The 19556-nt window shown below is 49.8% G+C and overlaps 1 protein-coding gene across 1 annotated transcript in view; it reads right to left on the reverse strand.

Annotated features, from left to right (window-relative positions):
- ABHD12 (abhydrolase domain containing 12, lysophospholipase) overlaps positions 1-19556 on the reverse strand; it is a 53556-nt gene that overhangs the window by 22400 nt on the left and 11600 nt on the right. Inside the window, exon 2 of the mRNA XM_054170720.1 lies at positions 834-958. Coding sequence (XP_054026695.1) covers positions 834-958 — 125 coding nt within the window. The remainder of the gene's footprint in view (positions 1-833; positions 959-19556) is intronic.

Consider the following 19556-nt stretch of genomic DNA (forward strand, 5'->3'; position numbering starts at 1 on the left):
AATCTGCCCTCTTCCAGCTTCAATCCATTCCCCCTCATCCCAAGCACTTGTCAAAGCCCCTCCCCAGCTCTCCTGCATCTCCCTTCAGGTACTGTAAGACTACTATAAGGTCTCCCTGGATCCTTCTCCCCTCCAGACTGAACAGCCCCCACTCCATAGGGGAGGCACTCCAGCCCTCTGAGCATCATTTTCACAAGAATATAGTCACAAGTAAGATCTGACTGCCATTATATAAAGCAGTAGGAACAATGCCTCAGGGATATTAGAGCAAGGACAGTTAGTTATGGGACAATCAGTTCAGTCACTTGGGATTTAGAGGTAGGAACTTCAGGGAGAACTAACAAAGACCTGCTAGGGCAAGCTAACGACTCGAATGATATGAAAGCAAAAGATCTGGAGTTGGCCATTCTACCTTCTACAGCCAAAGGAAGACATTTCTCAGAACTTAATTGCAAAATAGAAGTGAGGTTTAAAGACAGATCTAGATGACAAAGATGTCTCTCTCATACAGCAGTGCTCCACCATTTTCAGTCCTGTGGATTTTAGATGGGATATGAGGAAAAACGTCTTTTCTGCAAGAGCAGTCAGGCCTTGGAACAGGCTGCCCAGGGAGGTGGAGTCTCCATCCCTGGAGGTGCTCAAGAAACTGTGTGGCCATGGCACTTTGTGATGTGGTTTAATGGCCATGGTGATGATGGGTTGAAGGTTGGACTTGATGTTAGAGGGTTTTTTCCCAACCTTAATGATTCCGTGGAAGCCGGTGCAGAGAAACAAAAGATAAAGAAGCTCCTCCCCTTCACCCCTCACCCACCCCAACAGGCTGAGTCACTTACCAAAGTTTAGGAAGACCAGCTTAGCCTGAATAGCAGGGCAAAGTTTGACTAGAAATGGAACAGCTATGTACACTCCCAGCAACCAGATGATCAACTTCCGCAACCGAAACCATAATCCAGATCGCCTGCAGGGAGGGAAAAAACACAGACCTGAGCTCAGCAGGAATCTCAGGACACAGGTCTCACAAGCACAGGATGCACCAGCTTGCAGGGCACCCTCAAAGGTCATCTTGTCCAACCCCTATGCGGTCCCCAGGGACACCCTCACCTAGATCAGGTTGCTCAGGGCCTCATTAAGTTCGACCTTGAATGTCTCCAGGGATGGGGCCTCCACCACCTCTCTGGGCAGCATGTTCCAGGATTTCACCACTCACACTGTGAAAAGCTTCCTCCTAATGTTCAACCCAAATCTGCCTGGCTCTAGTTTAAAACCATTGCCCCTTGTCCTACACCACTAGAAGCCCTTCTAACCAGTCCCTCCCCAGCCTTCCTGTAGGTCCACTTCAGATACTGAAATGCAGCTACCAGGTCCCCCCAGAGCCTTTTCTTCTCCTGGCTGAACAACCATAACTCTCTTCCAGCCTGTCTTCGTAGGAGAGGTGCTCCAGGCCCACTGAGCATCTCTGTGGCCCTCCTCTGGACTCGCTCCCAGGAGGTCCATGTCCTTCCTGTGTTGAGGACTCCAGAGCTAGACACTGTACTGCAAGTGACATCTCCCAAGAGCAGAGCAGAGGGAGAGAATTACTTCTCTCAATACGCTGGCCACGCTGGTTTGGATGTAACCCAGGGCACGTTTCACCTTCTGGACTGCAAGTGCACACTGCTGGCTCACATCCAGTTTCTCTCAATCTCATCCTCCCCTGAGATGTCCCTCTCAGCATCCCCAGGCTTGGCAGAGAAGCCATCAGACCCAGTGCAGGAACACACAGAATTGCCTGGTGGAACATCTTCCTTATGAGGAGGGACTGAGGGAGCTGGGGCAATTTAGCTTGGAGAGGAGGAGACTGAGAGGTGACCTCATTCCTGTTTATAAAGATGTAAAGGGAGAGTGCCAAGAGGATGGAGCCAGGCTCTGCTCAGTGATGCCCAATGACAGGACAAGGGGCAGTGGGTGGAAGCTGAGGCATAGGAAGCTCCATGGAAACATGAGGAAGAATTTTTTTCCCTGTGAGGGTGACAGAACACTGGAACAGGCTGCCCAGGGGCATTGTGGAGTCTCCCTCTCTGGAGATATTCAAGACTCACCTGGATGCATTCCTGTGTGTGTCCTGGTATAGGTGATCCTGCTCTGGCAGAGGGGCTGGACTGGATGAGCTTTCAAGGTCCCATCCAACCCTTGTGATTCTGTGATTGAAGAGACCTTAAGATCATAGAGTCCAACCATAACCTGACATCTCATGGTCTGTGTGCTAGGTGCATTTGAAAGCCTGGACATCTGCTGGTTAAACAACCCCAAACTTCCAACGCTTCCTGTAGCCTCAGCTGCGTGAGAGAAGCAGAGGCAACCAAACTGTCAGCTGCTGATAGGCAGCTGCGAGAAAGGGAATAGAAACTCCCCTTTCAAAGCACACTGCAACAAAAGCCTTTTCCTGCCGATTTCACAGATTAGAGGATCTTTAGAAATGCACAGCACGTGTTTGTCTGCGAACTGCAGCCCGGCAGCACTTCCCCTTCCAGTCGCTAGCAGCCAGCTTTTGTTCCAGGCCATTTTCACCATGTTTTGAGGAACTGCCTCCAGTGGGGCTGATCAAATGACACACTGCCTCGTGTGCAGGCTGCAGCAGACATCCTGCCTTCTGCAGCCAGGAGGATTCACACCTCTCAACACCCTGCAAAACAAAGTTTGCTCATAAAGCAGCCTGCAATTTCCTCTCGCCGGCACCGCTCTTCAGGACTCCAAACTGAGTTTGCCCCAGCGACTTATTTCTGGTTTCATGGAGTCATGGAATGGTTTGGGTTGGAAGGGACCTTAGAGATCATCTAGTTCCAAGCCCCCTGCCATGGGCAGAGAGACACTCTCCATTAGACCAGGCTGATCAAGGCCCTGTCCAACTAGGCCTTGAAAACCTCCAGGAAGAAGCCATCCACACCCTCCCTGGACAACCTGTTCCAGTGTCTCACCACCCTCACTGGATAGAATGTCTTCCTAATACCCAGTTTAAAACTCCTCTCTTCCAGCTCAAATCCATTTCCCATTGTCCTATCACTACAAACATGCCAAGAATCCCTCCCCAGATAACTTGTAGGCCCCCTTCAGGTACTAGAAGGCTGCTCTGTCTCCCTGGAGCCATCCTTCTTCCAAGCTGAACAACTCCAACTCTGTGCAGACCAGCCTGTCCTCACAGTATTTCTCCTCGTCTCCTAAATGGTGTTCAAGTAGGGGATTGGAGGTGGCACTTGGTGCCATGGTTTAGTAGTCATGAGGTGTTGGGTGACAGGTTGGACTTGATGATCTCTGAGGTCTTTTCCAACCTGATTGATTCTGTGATATTCCGAGGGGGCGGAGAGCAAGCTACAAGAGAACCCCAAACCAACCACACCAGAAAGACCAAAACCAAACCAAACAAACAAGATTTATAAAAACAAAAAAACCCCCACCAAACCAACCACCAAACCACCCCCAAAGTATCACACAACAGCTAGTGAAGCATTTTTCTTCCTCAAACCATACTTTGCTGCTTCAAAATCGGTACCGCGGACACGCTCGTGCATGTAATGTGTGCATGCACATACAGGGGCAGCAAACCTAATGATCACAGACTCATGGAATTGTTTCAGTTGGAAAAGGCCTCCAAGATCCTTCAGTCCACCTGTTAAACTAACACCACCATGGCCATGAAAACATGGCACAAAGTGCCACAGCCGCTCGTTTCTTGCACACCTCCGGGGATGGCGACTCCACCACCTCCCCTGGGCAGCCTGTGCCGATCCCTGACCACTCTTGCAGGAAAGAAATCTTTCCTCACATCCAACCTAAACCTCCCCTGGCACAATTTCAGGCCATTTCCTCTCATTCTATCACCAAGGGAGAAGAGACCAACCACACTTCACTCCAACCTCCTTTCAGGGAGTCAGAGGTCTTCCCTCAGCCTTCTCTTTTCCTGACTGAACAACCCCAGTTCCCTCAGCTGCTCCTCCCCAGCCCTGTTCTCCAGGCCCTTCACCAGCTTGGTTGCCCTTCTCTGGACAGGCTCTAGCACCTCAGTGTCTTTCCTGGAGTGAGGGGCCCAAAACTGAACCCAGTATTTGAGGTGCAGCCTCACCAGTGCTGAGTACAGAGGCACAATCACTTCCCTGCTCCTGCTGAGCCAGGCCAGGATGCCATTGGCCTTCTTGGCCACCTGAGCACACTGCTGGCTCATGTTCAACCGGCTGTTAACCAACACCCTCAGGTCCTTTTCTGCCTGGGCAGCTTTCCAGCCACTCTGCCCCAAGCCTGTTGCCTTGCATGGGGTTGCTGTGACCCCAGTGATCGAGCTGATCAACATTTTATGTGCAGAAACACTGAGGCCCTCAAGCTGCAGCGCAATCAAGAACTAAAACCCAGGTAAACCCTTCAGGCAGCACAATTTCCTCTGCTCTTCAGCAACTGTCTCAAGCAGGAATGAGATTGCACAACACAGAGCAGCCAGTTCTCAGCACTGGGAGCTGCTGGCAGCTAAAAGCAGAGGTCAGTTTTTCCAAGAGGCATGGAATTATTAATCTCCCAACTGATGAATTAGGAGCTGACACACTAAACCTCCCTCTCCACACTCATGTTAAGAAGTTAATCACTGCCAGCTAGATGAAACTGTCAAGCAGAGAGCCTGGAAACCTCTTTTTAAAGCATTTCTACAATGAATACAGGTGATAAAATGGTTTTTAAGGGAGTAAATGCCTAGGTCACAGCGACACTGTTTAAGGCAGGGTTGAATACACCACAGTGGTGTTCTAAGACAGACCACTGACCAGGAGCTTTATGGTGTAAACAATACCTGCCTTGGAGTAAACAATACCTGCCTTGCTAGGGACTAAAGGCTTGAAGAGGTGCTGAAAGACTGATGGTGGCTGGCTTGGGCTGGAAGTTCCCATCACAGTAAAACAAAGGGCTGTAAGAAGATGCCAAGGTCATCAAGAGTTAAAGAAACAAGTACTTGTTAATGGAAGAAACTGATCAGCAAACCATGAAGATGTAAAACTGTTGAGGTGTGTGTTCCTAATGACTGAACTTTACTCATTAGCATATCACTGACCAGCAAGACAAGGGAGGTGATTCTGAGACCTCAGTTTTGTGGCCTCTAACACAAGGGCATCGAACCTTTGGAGTGGGTTTGGAGGAGGCCACAAAGATGATCAGAGATCTGGAGTACCTCCCTTATGAGGACAGGCTGAGGGAGCTGGGGTTGTTCAGCATGGAGAAGTGAAGGCTCCAGGAAGATCTTACAGCGGCCTTCCAGTACCTGAAAGACACCACAGGAAAGCTGGGGAAAGACTTTTGACAAGGGCTTGCAATGATAGGATGAGGGAGATTGGCTTTGAGCTAAAAGAGAGGAGATTTAGACTGGATATTATGAAGAAATTCTTTACACTGAGGGTGGTGAGACACTGGAACAGGTTGCCCAGGGAGACTGTGGATGCCCCCTTCCTGGAGGTGTTCAAGGTCAGGCTGGACAGGGCTTTGGTCAACCAGGTGTAGTGGAAGGTGTCCCTGCCCATGGCAATGGGGTTGGAACTGGATGACTTTTAAGGTCCCTTCCACCCAAACCATTCTAATACTAAAATCACGCACCCCCCTCGAACTGAGAAGCCCCTTACCTAACAAGACCAACCCCTCCTGGAGCATGCCTCATTCGTTTTGTAGGTACTGCTGCTTTAATTGAAGGCAAAGAAGCTGTACACGAGTCAAGCAGTAAAACAACGAGAGACATCCAGAGAATGTTCATGAGGCTTCCTTTTTTTAAGGAAACACTTCTTTACTTTGAGGGTGCCTGGGCACTGGAACAGGCTGCCCAGAGAGGTTGCTAAGGCTCCTTCTTTGGGGACTTTCAAAGCGTGTCTGGGCACATGCCTATGCAACCTGATCCAGGAGCTAGCAAGGCTTCAGAGGTCCCTTCCAACCCCGACCATTCTGTGATTCTGTGAACTGAGCCAAGTGTGTGAAACTCTAAACAGGTAGAGCTAGCTCTGTGGAAACACACCTAGCCCCTGGCTTTGCACCACTCTGAGAGAACTGAAATCACTCTGGTCTGCTGCACACCAGGTAACCGACCCTGCTTTTGGCATAACATAGACAGAACTGGGATGGAAATAGTTTCATTGTGCAGCCTTCAAGATCTCAACAGCACCTGCAGCCCTAGATTGAAGCCAGAACTCTAGGGAAGAGGGGTTTTTTTTCAGCATGGTGAAAAGAGAGACACTAAAGTCCTCCTCAAGTGGTAACTGCTAGGCTACTCCCAGAGAACAGGCTGTCCTCCTCCTATCCATCCCAGTCCTGCCTCCTCTACCTGCTTACAAGCACCAGTCTGTCTCCTCTCATGCAGGAACCACATTCTAGGCTTCAGAAGCATTAAAGCTGATGCTTGACAAGCTGAAGAAATTGCCATTCTTCAAGAGGGAAACCCCAAGATAAATAAATCAACACTAGTAAGACAGTGCCAGCCAGCTCTGGCTGCAACAAGCCCATTTTGAGAGGTTCCACAGATTTTAGTATTTTCTGTGGCAAACCTGACAATTAAAGAGGTGAAGAAAGCCAGCAAGGGCTTCCAGTGACATTTCCATACCTCAAGCCCAGTTTCCTAAAGCAGAAGAAAATACATAGAATACATAGAATACATAGAATAAACCAGGTTGGAAGAGACCTTCAAGATCATCGCGTCCAACCCATCAACCAATCCAACTCCGCCCAAGCAACTAACCCACAGCACCAAGTACCCCGTCAAGTCTTCTCCTAAAAACCTCCAGTGATGGTGACTCCACCACCTCCCCAGGCAGCCCATTCCAATGTGCAATCACTCTTTCTGTATAGAACTTTTTTCTAACATCCAGCCTGTATCTCCCCTGGCGCAGCCTGAGACTGTGTCCTCTTGTTCTGGTACTGCTTGCCTGGGAGAAGAGACCAACATCCGTCTGTCTACAACCTCCCTTCAGGTAGTTGTAGAGAGTAATAAGGTCACCCCTCAGTCTCCTCTTCTCCAGGCTAAGCAACCCCAGCTCCCTCAGCCTCTCCTCGTAGGGCTTATGTTCCAAACCCCTCACCAACTTTGTTGCTCTTCTCTGGACTCGTTCCAGCAAGTCAACATCCTTCCTAAACTGAGGGGCCCAGAACTGGACACAGTACTCGAGGTGCGGCCTAACCAGTGCAGTGTACAGGGGCAGAATGACCTCCCTGCTCCTGCTGGCCACACTGTTCCTGATGCAGGCCAGGATGCCATTGGCCCTCTTAGCTGCCTGGGCACACTGCAGGCTCATGTTCAGTCTACCGTCGACCAGCACCCCCAGGTCCCTCTCAGCCTGACTGCTTTCCAGCCACTCTGACCCCAGCCTGTAGCTCTGCATGGGGTTGCTGTGGCCAATGTGCAGAACCCGGCACTTGGATGTGTTAAATCTCATGCCATTGGACTCTGCCCATCTGCCCAGCCTGTCGAGGTCCCTCTGCAGAGCCTCTCTACCCTCCAGCAGATCAACTCCTGCCCCCAGCTTGGTGTCGTCAGCAAATTTACTGATGATGGACTCGATGCCCTCATCCAGATCATCAATAAAGATGTTAAAGAGCAAGGGGCCCAGCACTGATCCCTGGGGCACACCACTGGTGACTGGCTGCCAGCTGGATGTGGCACCATTCACTACCACTCTCTGGGCTCGGCCCTCCAGCCAGTTCCTAACCCATCTCAGTGTGCTCCCATCCAAGCCATGGGCTGACAGCTTGGCCAGGAGTTTGCTATGGGGAACGGTGTCAAAGGCCTTGCTGAGGTCCAGGTAGACTACATCCACAGGCCTCCCCACATCCACCAGGCGGGTCACCTGATCATAGAAGGAGATCAGGTTGGTCAGGCAGGACCTGCCCTTCCTAAACCCATGCTGGCTGGGCCTGATCCCTTGGCCATCCTCTAAGTGTTGCGTGATTGCACTCAGGATGACCTGCTCCATAATCTTTCCTGGCACTGAGGTCAGGCTGACAGGCCTGTAATTCCCTGGCTCATCCAACCAGCCCTTCTTGTGGATGGGTACCACGTTGGCCAGCTTCCAGTCAGCTGGGATCTCTCCAGTGAGCCAGGACTGATGAAAAATAATGGAGAGTGGCTTGGCCAGCTCATCTGCCAGCTCTCTCAGCACCTTAGGATGGATCCCATCTGGTCCCATGGACTTGTGGGGGTCCAAGCTGCTGAGGAGAGCTCCTATCACTTGCTCATGGAACACAGGGAAACCATGCAGCTCCCTGGCTCCCTCTGCCAGTTCTGCAGGCCAGCTGTCTGGTAGACGTTCTTTCCAGCTAGTAAAAACTGAGGTAAAGAAGGTGTTAAGTACCTCTGCCTTTTCCTCATCCTGTGTTACAACATTTCCTTCCATGTCAACCAAGGAGTGGAGGTTGTCCCTGCCCTTCCTCTTGCTATTAATATATTTATAGAAGGACTTTTTGTTGTCCTTCACATCAGAGGCCAGTTTAAGTTCCAAATATGCTTTTGCCTCCCTAATTTTCCTCCTACATGCCCTAGCAACCTCTTTAAACATTCCATGGGTTGCCTCACCTTTCTTCCAAAGATTATACACCCTCTTTTTTTCCCTTAGTTCAATTAAAAGTTCATTACACAGCCAGGCTGGCCGTCTGCCCCGGCGGCTCCTCTTCCGGCACATTGGCACAGCCTGCTCCTGAGCCTTCATCAGCTCTTTCTTGAAGCAGGTCCAGCCCTCCTGGACCCCTTTATTTTTAAGGGCTTTCTCCCAAGGAACCCTCTGAATTATTTCCTTGAGCAACCTGAAGTCCGCCCTCCGGAAGTCCAGAGTGGAGGTCTTCTTGCTGGCCCTCTTAGCTTGACTGAATACTGAAAATTCTATTATTTCATGGTCACTGGCCCCTAAACAGCCTCCGACCACCACATCACCCACCAGCCCTTCCCTGTTGGTGAAGAGGAGGTCAAGCATAGCCTTGCCCCTGGTAGGCTCACGCAGCACCTGGGATAAGAAGCTGTCCTCTATGCAGTCTAAGAACCTCCTAGACTGCCTCCTCTCTGCTGTGTTGAAGGAAAGCAAAACCAACAGAGGAACAGCAGAGGGAACAGTACAAGACAGGATGCTTTAGAAGAAGATTAGCAAGTAGCAAAGACCTCAAAGACACCTCTGCCCTGCCCTGTGAAGAGCAGCAGAGAGGGCAGCAGCAGAGTCCAGAGTGCACAAGCAGCAACAAGCAACACAAAGTCTGTCTACAGTTGTAGTCTTTGAGGGAAGCTCAGCAGTAGTCCAGAGCCAGGGCGTGCAGAGCAATCCGCTGTAATTTCCACGACAAGTCCCAGGTGGGCTCAAGGAATGGGTGAAGGTGAGCCAGCGTGTGCCCCGATGGCCGTCAGGGCCAACAGCAGGCCAGCCTTAGCAGTGTGGCCAGCAGGACCAGGGAGGTGATTGTCCCCCTGTACCTGGCACTGGTCAGGCCAGAACCTTGAGCTCAGCTTTGGGGCCCTCACTAAAAGAAAGACATTGACGTGCTGGAGCAGATCCAGAGAAGGACAACAAAGCTGGTGAAGGGTCTGAAGGACAGGCCTTGTGAGGAGCACCTGAGGGAACTGGGGTTGCTTGGTCTGGAGAAAAGGAGGCCGAGGGGAGACCTTCTTGCTCTCTGCAACTCCTTGAAATTAGGTGGTAGCCAGGCATGGGTTGGTCTCTTCTCCCTAGTAACAAGTGATAGGATGAGAAGAAATCTCCTCAAGTTGCACCAGGGCAGGTTTAGGTTGGCTGTCAGGAGAAAATTCCTCATTAAAAGGGCTCTCAAGGACTGGAACAGGCTGCCCAGGGAAGTAGTTGAATCCCCACCCCTGAAGGTGTTTCCTAGAGGCAGAGATGTGGTGCTGAGGGACATGGTTTAGCACCAGCCTTAGAAGAGTTAGAGAATGGTTGGACTCAAAGGTCTTTTTTAACTCAAACGGCTCTGTGATTAGCACCTACCGCCTATTTCCATCACTGGAATGTGTTTGTGGGAGAGGGATCAGTGAAGCGTGGTTGACATTTTGTTGCTGAGCAATCAGGATCTAATTTAGCTCTCTTTGATGGGAAAACTGGGGCTTTTCATTAAAGCTTCATCTCACTTGGCTGCTTGCTCAGAGTTTACAGAGCGTTGCAGTTTCCTTTCGCCTCACTCTTGAGGTTACTCTGCCATCACCACCTTCCCACTGGGAACTAACCCAGGTGAGAAACCACAAAGGGTGGGGCTCTCCAGCAAGCTGTCCTGCCCAGGGATGAGCACAGATCTCCCGGGGGGAGCTTTTGCATACACCTGGATTTCAGTTCTCTCCAGAAAAACAACTTGTTTAGAAAGGCACCAAAGTCAGGCCTGAACTCCTCCAGACACCACCAGAGCACCTCAAAACACGAGCTCTTTGGATGCCTGGGCTGCCAAAGCCACTTAGTATGGCCCAGCCACAAAGCTGGAAGGGGAGGAACATAAAACACAGAAGACCACATTGTCCAAGTAATGCTGTCAGAGCTCAGGAATTGTTGTAGCTCCTCTTTCTTTAGAGCCTGAACTGAGACATCTCTTCCTTCGCTCCGGTGCCCCATGCCAAATGCTAATCGGTAACGTGACATTTACACTTCATCTCCAGGGAGATGTCTGCTTAAAATGCAACCAGGGCAGAGCCTCTATCCATTAAGAAACAGCTTCTCTTCTCCTGATAGCTCCAAGACAACGTGCTGAAGTGCAGGCGTTGTACAATTATTAGGTAAGTCTTCAGTGAGCAATTTGGCTAAATTAAACTGCTCTTGCTCTGCAGAAAAGCTATTTCAGGAGATAAATGCCCTGCACAGGGAGCTTTTGATGTGCTGAGGCCAAGGCAGCGGCAGCAGCAACATGCTTTTCACTCCCTTTTTCCCAGGAAAATCCATTTGCCTTAGCTGGAACCTAGAAATGAGTTAAAAGAAGAAGCTGCTGCCAACTAAATGTATTGAAGAGTATCAGAAACTGAACTGCAGTAACAATAAAGATCTAAAAAATAAACCCCCAACCAACCAAACAACAACAAAACCCCCCAAAACAACAACAAAAGCAGCCAACCTCAATTCAAACCACTCAGGTTTTTTAAGTCACCCCCAAAAGGAACAATTTCCTCACTGTCGTGGTTTGAGCTGGAAACAGCTCTGGACTGAGGGCAGAAACAAATTTACCCCACAGGAATAAATCAGTGTGGAACTGGAGGTGAAACAGAAATACTGTTGCAAAAGTAAATCACATACAGAAGGTACAAAGGCAAGAGGATATATATACACACTCAGAATCAGCCCTGGCTTAGGGCTCCCCCTCCCACCCCACCCGCCCTGGCTAAGCCCCACGCTAGGCCTCACTGAGCCTCAACAGACAAAACCCAACCAAAGCCTAAAGAAAGCTGGGGAGGAACTTTTTTGCAAGGGCTTGTAGTGATGGGATGAGGGGAGATGGCTTGAGGCTGGAAAAGGGAGATTTAGACTGAGGGTGGTGAGACACTGGAACAGGTTGCCCAGGGAGGTTGGGGATGTCCTCTCCCTGGTTGTTCAAGACCAGGCTAGATGGGGCCTGGAGCAACCTGGTCTAGTGGAAGGTGTCCCTGCCCCTGGGCAGGTGGCTTGGAACTAGATGATCTTTGAGGTGTCTTCCAGGCCAAACCATTCTGTTATTCTATGATCTGAACCCACACAGGCCACCTGAACCACCTGTGCTGAATAATCTTTTAACTTGTTCCCTGCAAAGAAAATGGTAAAGGAAAGGAACCTCTCAGCCTTCCTCTCAGCTGTGTGAAAGCACATTCAGAGCCTCCCAGCTCCTGATGACAAACAGTCAGCCTCCCCTCCTAAAAGCTACCAGCAGCTTTTGGTCAGCTGGTGCAGTGACAGGCACCAAAGGGATTCTCCCCTCCAACTTGAACATGGGGGTCTTTACTCCTCTGATTTGCTTCGAAAATCTGGCTTTATGGGCAGCCAAATGCAAAGTGAAAAGATGCTAATGTCTAAGGGTTGGTCCCCTCCCAGTTTCTGTGTGCAGTGGAGCGACAGGCCACAAGCAGCCACGTGGTTCTGTTCTTTGGGACCTGGCTGTTCAGAATCCTCCTCAATGAGAAGTTTGCAGCCAAGCCTTAACTCTGCTTCCCCAAAGAGGCACTGCACAGAGAGCAAGGAGGCTGAATTCTAGAAACAGCAAGAAGGAAGTCATCTAGCCAGTCATGTCCAAGGTCTCTTTGTGGGTTTGAATGGGGATTTTCAGAAGGGTCCAGCAAGCTTCATCTACTGAGACCTCAATAACCACCTTTCAGCTCATGGAATTAGGGAAAGATTTTGGGTGGGACCTACAAGAATCAAGACCCCAGTGCTGCAAGATGGGGAAATGTGACATCAGAAGTCAGGCTATGGGCAGCCTGTTCCAATGCCTGACCACTCTTGCAGGAAAAACATTCTTCCTAATATCCAGCCTAAACCTCCCCTGGTGCCACCTCAGGCCATTTCCTCTCCTCCTGTCATTAGTTACCTGGGAGAAGAGGCCAACCCCAGCCTCATTCCAGCCTCCTTGCAGGTAGCTGTAGAGAGCAATGAGGTCTCCTCTCAGTCTCCTCTTCTCCAGACTGAACAATCCCTGCTCCTCCAGCCACTCCTTGTAAGACTTACTCTCCAAAGCCCTCACCAGCTTCATTGCCCTTCATTGCTTCAGCACCTCAAGGTCCTTCTTATAGAAAGGGGCCCAAAACTGGACACAGTACTTGAGGTGCAGCCTCATCACTGCTGAGTACAGGGACAGGATCACTGCCCTACCCCAGCTGGCCACACTGTTCCTGATCCAGGCCCAGATGCTGGTGGCCTTCTTGGCCACCTGAGGACACTGCTTGCTCACGTTCAGCAGGCTGGCAACCAGCAGCCCCAGGGCCTTTTCTGCCAGGCAGCTTTCCAGCCACTCTGCCCCAAGCCTGGAGCATTACCTGGGATTGCTGTGACCCAAGTGCAGGACCCAGCCTTTGGCTTTGTTAAACCTCCTACAACTGATCTTAGCTCCTGCCCAGACCTCTCTGCATACCCTTCCTACCCAAGCAGATCAACACTCCCACTTACTTTTGTGTGGTCTGAAAGCTCACTGAGGCTGCACTCAACCCCCTAATCGAAATCATTGATTAGGATCTTAAACAGGACCAGCCCCAGCACTGAGCCCTGGGGAACACTGCTTGTGACCAAACAAACACAACAAGGAGTCCATAAAGTGAGGGTAAGGCAGGTCAGTGTTCAACATGAGCAAGCAGAAACAATGGAGCAATGTCTGGGCCTTTGCCAAAGAAATGTGTTTGCAGAAAGCAAAACAAACAAAACAAGGTAGGGGAAGGCCCACACAAGTCTTTATCCACCCCACAGGACAGGGAGATGAGAGCTACATCTAACTTTTTCCCTCCTGGAGCACCTCAGGAAACAAGGAGGAGTTGATCACTCAGCGATACAACACTGACTATAAACGTCTCCTGGCAGCATGGCACAAGAAACAGCTGCTCCTTCCCAACACTGGGGTGAAAGGGCATTAGCATTTGTGTGACAAGATTAACCTGGAAGCTGTGTCGAAGAAGAAAGGAGCAGATGCTTCTGTTATTTTAAGGAGGCAGTAAACAAGGAATAATCACACCCTAGGCAACTGAACAATTGACTTTGGGGACAGAGAAGCAGTCTTGGGGATTAAGGTTTTCAGGTTGTTGACTCGAATGCATCTTCTGCAACAGCTGCTTAATTGTACTAGAAAGGTTCTGCTGCCAAACCGTTTCTTTACATTCTAAGAACATCCTTTCTCCATAACTTCCCAGCAATGCTACTGACACTAATATAAGACTGCCCTGGTGAGACCACACCTGCAATACTGTGCCCAGTTTGGGGCTCCCCAGTTCAAAAGAGACAGGGATCTCTACTGGAGAGAGTCCAGTGGAGCTACAAGGATCACAGGATGTTAGGGGTTGGAAGGGACCTCCAGAGATCATCCAGTCCAACCCCCCCTGCTGTGTGACCAGCACAGGTCACACAGGAACACATCCAGATGGGGCTGGAAAGGCTCCAGAGAAGGAGACTCCAGAAGGATGATTAAGGGACTTGAACATCTCTCCTATGAAGAAAGGCTGAGAGACATGGGGCTATTTAGTCTAGAAAAAGTGGAGAGGGGCTTTTATTAATGTCTATAAATATCTGAGGGGTGGGTGTCAAGATGGAAGATGCCAGGCTGCTTTTGGTAATAGGTCAAGGAACAAGGGGTGTAAGCTAGAACCCAGGAAGCTCCACCTCAACATGAGGAAGAACTTTCCTGTGAGGGTGACAGAGCGCTGGAACAGGCTGCCCAGAGAGGTTGTGGAGTCTCCTCCTCTGAAGGCATTGAAAAGCCACTTGGATGCATACCTGCATGACCTGCCCTAGGTGATCCTGCTTTGGCAGGGAGGTTGGATCCAATGATCTCAAGGATACCTCCAACCCCTAACATGCTATGATTCTAATCAACTCCTAAATCACTCATACTAGATTTTCAGTTGAGCTTGGCATTGAGATACTGAAACACTGTGGGGCAGCAAGCAGACTCCCTCCACAGTGTTTACTAAATTCTTAAGTTTTTCACTCATTTCACAGCTGACAGCTGGTTTATATTAAAGGCACAGCCAGCCACTAGTCCATGAGCTGGGGAACACAAAGCTCTCTGCAAATGAAAGAGGAAGAAACAGAATGTTACCATGAAAAGACTGAAAGAGCACCAGAAATGCAAAGCAGGAGCTGGAGACCAGCTGAGTCAGATTTTTATTGACTCATTTTTCCCTGCTACACTCTTCTTCACAAGGAGAGATACCAGGGTGCACAAGGGAATGTTTGAGGGCAAGACCAATTTTGACACCAAATACTCCACCCCAGTTCCCAGCTGCTGCTAAATACAGTGGGTATAAGCTGGAACACAAAAGTTCCACCTCAGCATGAGGGAAAACTTTTTCATTGTGAGGGTGCTGGAGCCCTGGAGCAGGCTGCCCAGAGAGGCTGTGGAGTCTCCTTCTCTGGAGACTTTCAAAACCCACCTGGATGTGTGCCTGTGTGGCCTGCTCCACGTGATCTTTCTTTGGCATGGGGGTTGGACTGAATACTCGGCAGAGGTCCCTTCCAGCTCCTAACATTGTATGATTCCATAAAGCCACTTGCCTGTTGAATGCATACCATAACTGAAAAAGCACCCAGTATGGCCAGGTCAGCTCTCCTACCACCACTCAGAGCTGGTTAATGTATCACAGTATCACCAAGGTTGGAAGAGACCTCAAAGATAATCAAGTCCAACCTGTCACCACAGATCCCATGACTAAACCATGGCACCAAGTGCCACATCCAATCCCCTCTTGAACATCTCCAGGGATGGTGACTCCACCACCTCCCTGGGTAGCACATCCCAATGGCTAACAACTCTCTCAGTGAAGAACTTTCTCCTCACCTCCAGCCTAAACTTCCCCTGGCACAGCTTGAGACTGTGTCCTCTTGTTCTGGTGCTGGTTGCTTAAGAGAAGAGACCAACTCCCTCCTGGCTACAACCTCCCTTCAGGTAGTTGTAGAGAGCAAGAAGGTCTCCCCTGAGCCTCCTCTTCTCCAGGCTAAGCAACCCCAGCTCCCTCAGCCTCTCCTCACAGGGCTTGTGCTGTACTGTACTACCAGACTTGCATGGCATCACAGAACTGTTGTGTTTGGAGCTAAGATCATCGAGGCCCAATGTCAACCCATGACCACCATGGCCACTACACCATGTCCCAGAGTGCCATGTCCACATGTCTCTTGAACACCTCCAGGGATGGTGACGGCACAGCTGTGAGAACTTCACAGCAGTAACAGGAATGCACAGATCCAGGCTGCTGTTCCTGTGGCCACACATGCATGAACAGGTCCACATTTCCAAGCTGCACAACTTTGTGAGCATGGAATCTGTTTCTTTTCCCCACAAAACAGTTCTTGGGAGACAGCCACCCAGCACACAGCTTGAGAATGACCACCCCTGGAAGGGGTTGTCCCTGGTTCTCTTTTAAACCACCAGAGTGAAAGTATCATTTGTGGACTGTAAACCTTCTCCCTTTTAAATACATGAAGACAGTCATCTTATATTTCACAGGATCACAGAATGCCAGGCTGGAAGGGACCTGGCCCAACCTTCATACTTGTCTAACTGAGAAACCTCTGCTTTTGCTGGCAGAGATCAGAAGCCACTGCTCCTTGGAAGATTGCAGAGGGGAAAAAAGCAGCTTTTGTGTTAGCAGGGATACTGCCACCTTTTAGAGGCAGAACACATCATTAGTAATACATTTTGATGACAATAAACCAACAGTTCCCTGTTTGAGACATACAAGCAAACAAGAACACTAAACAATGCCAAAACATTACATATGCTGACTGTCAGCTGAGCACAGTGACATTTAGCTGACAGTCACACTGCCCTCTGCAATTGTGGCTTGTTTCAAAAAGGGAGGCTTAACAAACAGTGCATGGCCAGAAAGCAACAGCTCTGGGTGAAGAAGAGATGTACAGAGAGATACAGAACCACTGTCAGCCTCTGGCATACCTTGAGCAGGGGTGTATTCACCTCCCCTATGAAGAGAGACTGAGAAATCTGGGGCTGTTTAGTCTTGAGAAGAGAAGGCTGGGCAGAGATCTCATCAATGTGCATAAATAATTGAGGGGTGGGTGTCAAGTGGAGGGGGCCAAGATCTTTTTGGTGGTGCACAATAAGACAAGAAACATCAGGTACAAGCTTGAACATAGAAGGTTCCACCTCAACATGAGGAGAAACTTCTTTACAGTGAGGGTGCCAGAGCACTGGAGCAGGCTGCCCAGAGAGGTTGTGGAGTCTCCTTCTCTGGAGACTTTCAAACCCCACCTGGATGCATTCCTGTGCAGACTCCCCTAAGTGATCCCGCTCTGGCAGGGGGGTTGGACTCCATTTCTGGAGGTCCCTTCCAACCTCTAATGTTCTGTGATTCTGTATTTCACACACAGCTGGAAAGATTCATCTGTTCCTGCTTTCATTTGTGCTGTGAGACACCAGAACAGGTTGCTCAGGGAACCTGGGGATGCCCCTCCCTGCAATTGTCCAAGGCCAGGTTAGACATGGCCTCGAGCAACCTGGTCTAGTGGAAGGTGTCCCTGCCCATGGTAAGGGGATTTGAGCTAGATGATCTTTAAGGTTCCTTCCAACCCCACCCATTCTGTGATTTATTCAGTGATTCCAGATTTAGCTAGCATCTTGTTGAGGAAACATCTCCAAAAGGGCAAAGGCTTGAACAATTCATGGCAATTAAAAGCTGAGGTTTTGGTAATACTAACAAAGTTTGAAGAGACAAGACAGTAAACATGCTCCAAGAGGGTGAAAATCAGGTGTTGCAATTTCTGCTTAACTGCACAGAAAGAGAACATTTTGCAGCACTGCACACCAGTTTTACCATAAAGTTTAAAGGTGTGTGTGTGTGGGGAATAAAAACCAGTTCCGTGGAGGAGATAGACCTTGGAGCCAGCAAGGTGCCCTTGTGGCCAAGGGTACCAATGGCATCCTGGAGTACATCAAGAAAAAGTGTATCCAGAAGGCCTAGGGAGGTTCTCCTCCCCCCTCTACTCTGCCCTGGTGAGACCACACCTGAAATACTGTGTCCAGTTTGGGGCTCTCCAATTCAAGAGAAACAGAGATCTGCTGGAGAGAATCCAAAGGAGAGCTACAAGGATGATTAAGGGACTTGAACATCTCTTCTATGAAGAAAGGCTGAGAGACCTGGAGTGGTGCCCAGTGACAGGACAAGAAGCAACAGGTATAATCTGGAACAAAGGAAGTTCCATCTCACCAGGAGAAAAACTTCTTTCCTGTGAGGGTGACAGAGCACTGGAACAGGCTGCCCAGAGACGTTGTGGAGTCTCCTTCTCTGGAGGCTTTCAAACCCCACCTGGATGCATTCCTGTGTGACCTGCCCTTGGTGATCCTGCTTTTGGCAGGGGGGTTGGATTCAATGATCTCTAGAGGACACTTTGAATCCTTAACATTCTGTGGCTCTATGAAATGTGGCCCCTGCTCTGGCAGTCAAAAGGGGGAAAGAGTGCTTCCCTTCAGACAGCACAAAGCTATCAGGAGCTGACAGAAAAGCTTATTCACTGCATTTCTGCTGAGTTTGCAAGAACAAGAGGATGGGATCTTCCCAATGTTTGTGTCCAATTCACTTTTGTCATATTCAGCAGTATAAAACTGACATTGTCAGCTTTACTCCTGCTTCCTAAAGCTGCTCTGAAACCAACCAAAGCTTTACAAAAAATAAGATAGGGCTGGTTTAGGGGAGAAAACAAGGCCAGGTTTCCCTTCCTGGAAGGAACCCAGAGCACCTGGGCTCTGTAGAGTCTCCTCCCACCCCAGCTGTGGACACTTCACTCTCCCCACCCACTCCCCTTTTTAATCCCCCCCAGGAAGGGCAGCAGCCCTAAGCTGAGCCCATCTGGGCTGGAGGATCCTCCTCTCATCACTGGTGAGTGCCCCTGGTGCACACTGGGTGATGGTGGTGGTGACAACAAAGGCCGGGGGGCCTGGTGGCCCCCCGGCTGTTAGGGCTATGACTGATGGCTACTCCAATCCCCTCCACAGGTGCTGGCTGGGGCTGAGCTCCTCTGGGTGGTATCTTGGCTGATTGAGGGTCTTGCCCCCAGTACTGGGATTGCTGCAGAAATGGTGGTGGTGGAGCAGGAGCTGTTTAGTCATAGAATCATAGAATTATTCAGGTTGGAAGGGACCTCAAGGATCATCCAGTTCTAAGCCCCCTGCCATGGGCAGGGACACCTCACACTACAGCAGGTTGCTCACAGCCACATCCAGCCTGGCTGCAAACACCTCCAGGGATGAGGCTTCCACCACCTCCCTGGGCAACCTGTGCCAGTCTCTCACCACCCTCATGGGGAAGAACTTCTTCCTCACATCCAATCTGAATCTACCCATTTCTAGTTTTGCTCCACCCCCCCCAGTCCTATCCCTCCCTGACACCCTCAAAAGTCCCTCCCCAGCTTTCTTGTAGGCCCCCCCTTAAGAAAAAGATGGGGGGGAAGTGAAACAGGCCAAGTCTATCCAGGGGGAGGATTTTCATCCTAAACATAAACTCCACAATGACTTTACTGCTTTGTACTACTCAATCCTATGTGCCCTCCACTGAAAGGTTTTGTTTCAGCTGTTTGCTAGATTCTGAAGACCACTTCAATACTGAGGGTTTGCATGCCTGCCTTTCATGTTCTCTTCCTGTGGTTTGATAAGATTGCTTTGATCAGGGTGAGGGCAGCTGTGGGGCTTACCTCAAACATTGAAGTGTTCGTGTTTTCAAGTTAATTTTCTTGTCTAACAGTGTTTGCTGCTGCTCTACTGCTTAGTAAGAGTTACACTGTTGAAGTAGAAGTGGATTAAACAAACACTTTGGGTTCAGAAAGTAAACACAGACATCCTTTCTCTTAGGTCAATAGCTTTACATGACCAAGGCATTTAACAGAGTCTGAAATTAGGAGGCTCTGCTTGCAAGCCGAAATTGCCCT

Source organism: Dryobates pubescens, chromosome 2 (genome assembly GCF_014839835.1).
Source record: "Dryobates pubescens isolate bDryPub1 chromosome 2, bDryPub1.pri, whole genome shotgun sequence".
NCBI classification, from domain to species: domain Eukaryota; kingdom Metazoa; phylum Chordata; class Aves; order Piciformes; family Picidae; genus Dryobates; species Dryobates pubescens.